A 3,852-nucleotide genomic window follows, 5' to 3' on the forward strand; every position below is an offset into this window, starting at 1 on the left:
TGTCAAAAGATGAGTGTCATTGGACAGGAGTTATGGCTCAGTAATTTAGAACATTTACTTCTCTTTCAGAAGACCATGTTTTCTTTCCAGCATTCATTGCTAACAACTCACAATCACCAGTAACTGCACCTCTGGGGAATCTAACATGCTCCTCTGGCCTCCACAGGAACCTGGACACATGTGACACACATGTGCTCACACAGGAGCCTACACATAGATAATAATAAATGTTTTAAAACTATATAAAACCGAGAGCCAAGCTTGGTGGTTCATAACTATTATGTAAGCACTTAATAGGCCACAGAAAGGAATTATATGAATTAAAGGCCATTCTGGGCTACATGGTGAGCTTGAGATCAATATCTAAGACAGAATGAAATTCTTTCTAAAATCCAAAACAGAAACTTTATGCATGTAGAGCTAGTCTTTCCCAGGGAAAGCATGCCAACTGGTTATATAATATCTAATGGTCAGCCATGAAAAAATACATACAGTAGCATACTGAGAAGGTTATATTTAAAAATATATGTGTATACATATACATATATGCATTTAACAACAATTATTGAAAAGAAAGGTCAAAATCTATAAGAAAGCAAGGAAAGGTGTATGGAGGGTTAAGAGAGAGAAAAGGGAAGGGAGAGATTTTGAATAATATTAAATATAAAAAAGAAAAGAAAAATATTCACATGGAAACCAAGAAAAAAAGATAGTCTAGGAATATGTTCCCCAGAAAACAAAGGGGGAAAGATCCTACCTTGTGGGCTGTAACAGTGAAAAAACGGAGTGGGCACATGTACAAGAAAAGGTTAAGTAGGGTAGCTTTCAGATGAAATTGAAGAGGGCTCATCAGTATATGATGGTTTGGTTTCTATATCTTTTCTTGGCCCTTTAACCTCACACTCTACTCCCATGAAGAAAGGTGTATAAACAAGATACTGAAGAACTTTGCAAATACATGTTCTGGTTTTCATATCAGCTGTGCAAAGGTTCATCCATAGAGGAATGGGGTAACAGTAGTACCCACTCACTGTAGCCAGGCCATAGTTGATTTCCTGATTCTTTCTTCTCGCTCATTGTTGGTCATTCTCCTAACCATATCTACACCTAATTACCTAGATCCTCAGCAAAATTGTTCAAATATTTATTCAATGTTCTAGTAGTGTTTTTTCATAGTAATAAATTATTAAAATAAAAGTTTTAAATTCAGAACAGCATATCATTTCCATTTAACTTACCCTTGTATCTTTCAGATTCAAGTATAAATTTCATTGATAATACCATACACTTTCATGTTATAGACAATTAGGCATTTTCTGTCTTGTTGCAACTTATAAGTATCTCTAACTCTTTGTGTCTCTAATTCTCATTACAGTAAGGGAAAACAATTGAATCTAAGTCTTATTTTTCATTATTATATTTTACTCAGCATTTGCTTGATAGTTTCCATAACCTAGCAAAACTCTCCTCCTTTACAGTATCATGATGATGGTCATGTTAGTTAAAGTAGGTCTTGCCCTTGGGAAGAATGTGAAGTTCATTCTGAGACAATATTTCTAGTATTTTTTACAAGTTCTAATTTGTTCACTGATCTATACCAATAAAACCAAGACTGTGGCGTAGACATTAACAGTAACACACAAAATTTGAAATGCTCCTTGTCACGTTATGTAAGTACTGATATTTACATCTTGCCAAATACTCTATTTTTAAATCTATATGGAAATATGGCTAGAACTCAAATCAGAACTTGAAACAATATTATCAAGACCCGATTTGCTAAGAAATGGGAATTGACCTGTTTTTTGAGACCTGTGCTTGGAAATGTATTACCTGGGTAATATTTGCATAGCATTTGTTAGAAAGATTGACTCAATACACTAACTTAAGATTGATAACTCTGAACACATCCTCTATTCAATGACAGTGGTTATTAGGTTGTTGTGGAGTGGGTGTTAAGTGCTTGATGCAAATAGTCAGTGCTGCATCCTCATGAAAATATTCTTTTTCTCCGAGACTACTTTTCTCTTTTATAATACCCTACCTCATGGATTCACTGGGAAACTGAATGTAGAAGTCACATGATTTTAGAGACCAACTCCTTAGATGCAAATGACCTTAGTTATTCTTTTTTATTTTTTCTTCATGAGTATATGGCCACTCTACTTTCGGTCTTTGTCTGGGAAATTTATCCAGAAAGTAAAACAATAGTTTCACTTACTTAGGTTGTTGTGAGAAATAGGTGAATTCACATATGCAACTAAAATTTAGCCTGACACACATAAGGCACATAAATAACATAAAAGCAAAGATCTTGGCATATTGCAGAAGTTCTATAATGGCAATAATTATTCCTGTCATTTTCCGAGGTCAGGTGGTCCCACAGATGATACATGAGTGTATAAAGGTGAGTTAGTGCAAAGAAACAGGACTTAATACGAAGCAATCAGTTAAGCATCATGTGATGGATGCTAACTGGGACATGGCTAAAGGAAATCATCACCTATCTCTTGACTTGAAAGGTCTATGAATATACTCTGACAGTTGCCTTCCTCAGAGCATCCTTTACATCTCTGTTCCTCAGACTGTAGATGAGGGGATTAAGCATGGGGATCACCACTGTGTAGAATACAGACAGCACCTTGTTCTGTTCAGTAGAGTAGTTGGACTTGGGCATCACATAAATGAAGGTGATGGTCCCATAGTAGAGAGTGACTGCCGTGAGGTGGGAGGTACAGGTGGAAAAGGCCTTTTGGCGGCCCTCAGTGGAGCGCATCTTCAGGATGGTGATGAGGATGTAGATGTAGGAGACGGCTATGACAAACACTGTCACCACAATAATGGAGCCAGAAGAGATAGAAGGGATGAATCCAATAACAGAGACATCTGAACAGGACAGTTTCAACAAAGGGGAGAAGTCACAGAAAAAGTGATCTATCTGATTTGGTCCACAGAAGGTCAGATTTAACAAACAACCAGTAAACGTCCAACCATTCATACAACCACCAACATAAGAAACTCCCAACAGTAGAAAACAGACTCTGGGGGACATGAGCACAGAGTAGAGGAGAGGTGAACAGATGGCTACATAGCGATCATAGGCCATGGCAGCCAGTAGGAAGCACTCAGCTGACCCAAATGACACTGTGATGCAGAGCTGGGCTTCACAGGCTGCCACAGATAGGACCAGCCCATGTCCAAGGAGTTCCATAAGCATTATAACGGAGACTGAGGTTGAATAGACAATGTCTACAAAAGCCAGATGACTGAGGAACAGGTACATGGGTGTGTGCAGCTGGGAAGAAATTCTTATCAACGTGATGATGCTGACATTTCCTACTAACGTAACGATATATACTCCTAGAAATATCACAAAAAAGACTATACACAGTGTAGGATCCTCTGTTAGTCCCAAAATGATCAGCTCTGTCACAGTGGTGTGGTTTCCAGCCTTCTCCTTTTGTGTGAATTTTCCCTGTTGAGGGAAATGAAAATAATTTGTTTTTATAATGTTCTGATTTTTCACATTGCTGGATTTTTTAAATTATCATCACTCTTATTCATGGTTTTCTCATCTGCTCCATACATAAATACTGAATTCATTGGAATTGTGGTATTTTTTCTTTTATCTTTAAATAAAATGAGAATGATGAACCCCACCTTTTGTCATTTGCTATTTTTTGCATGCAATATTTCTTAAATGTTACTATTCAATACTTCACTATTGCAATCTATCTCCAATGGTCCAGGTCAATAATTTCAATGACCAATTTATTCTAATGATGGTTATATTTTATTGGAAATCTCACAAACACCTCTCACAATACCAAACTGATCCTTTTCTTTGGTCAT

The 3,852-nt window shown here is 36.9% G+C and overlaps 1 protein-coding gene across 1 annotated transcript; it reads right to left on the reverse strand.

Annotated features, from left to right (window-relative positions):
• Positions 1–2,524: 2,524 nt before the first annotated feature.
• LOC130879932 (olfactory receptor 473) lies at positions 2,525–3,852 on the reverse strand. Its single transcript, XM_057778753.1, has 2 exons — positions 3,823–3,852; positions 2,525–3,475 (listed from the first exon to the last, which is right to left on the reverse strand). The coding sequence occupies exons 1-2, from the start codon at positions 3,850–3,852 to the stop codon at positions 2,525–2,527; spliced, it is 981 nt and encodes a 326-aa protein (XP_057634736.1).

Source organism: Chionomys nivalis, chromosome 8 (assembly GCF_950005125.1).
Source record: "Chionomys nivalis chromosome 8, mChiNiv1.1, whole genome shotgun sequence".
Taxonomy (NCBI): Eukaryota; Metazoa; Chordata; class Mammalia; order Rodentia; family Cricetidae; genus Chionomys; species Chionomys nivalis.

Coding starts and splice junctions, on each gene's coding strand:
- LOC130879932 (XM_057778753.1), bottom strand. CDS start 3,852: ATGACCAAAGAAAAGGATCAGTTTGGTATT. Junction 3,476..3,822: donor AAAAGGATCAGTTTGGTATT/GTGAGAGGTGTT, acceptor TTCCCTCAACAG/GGAAAATTCACACAAAAGGA.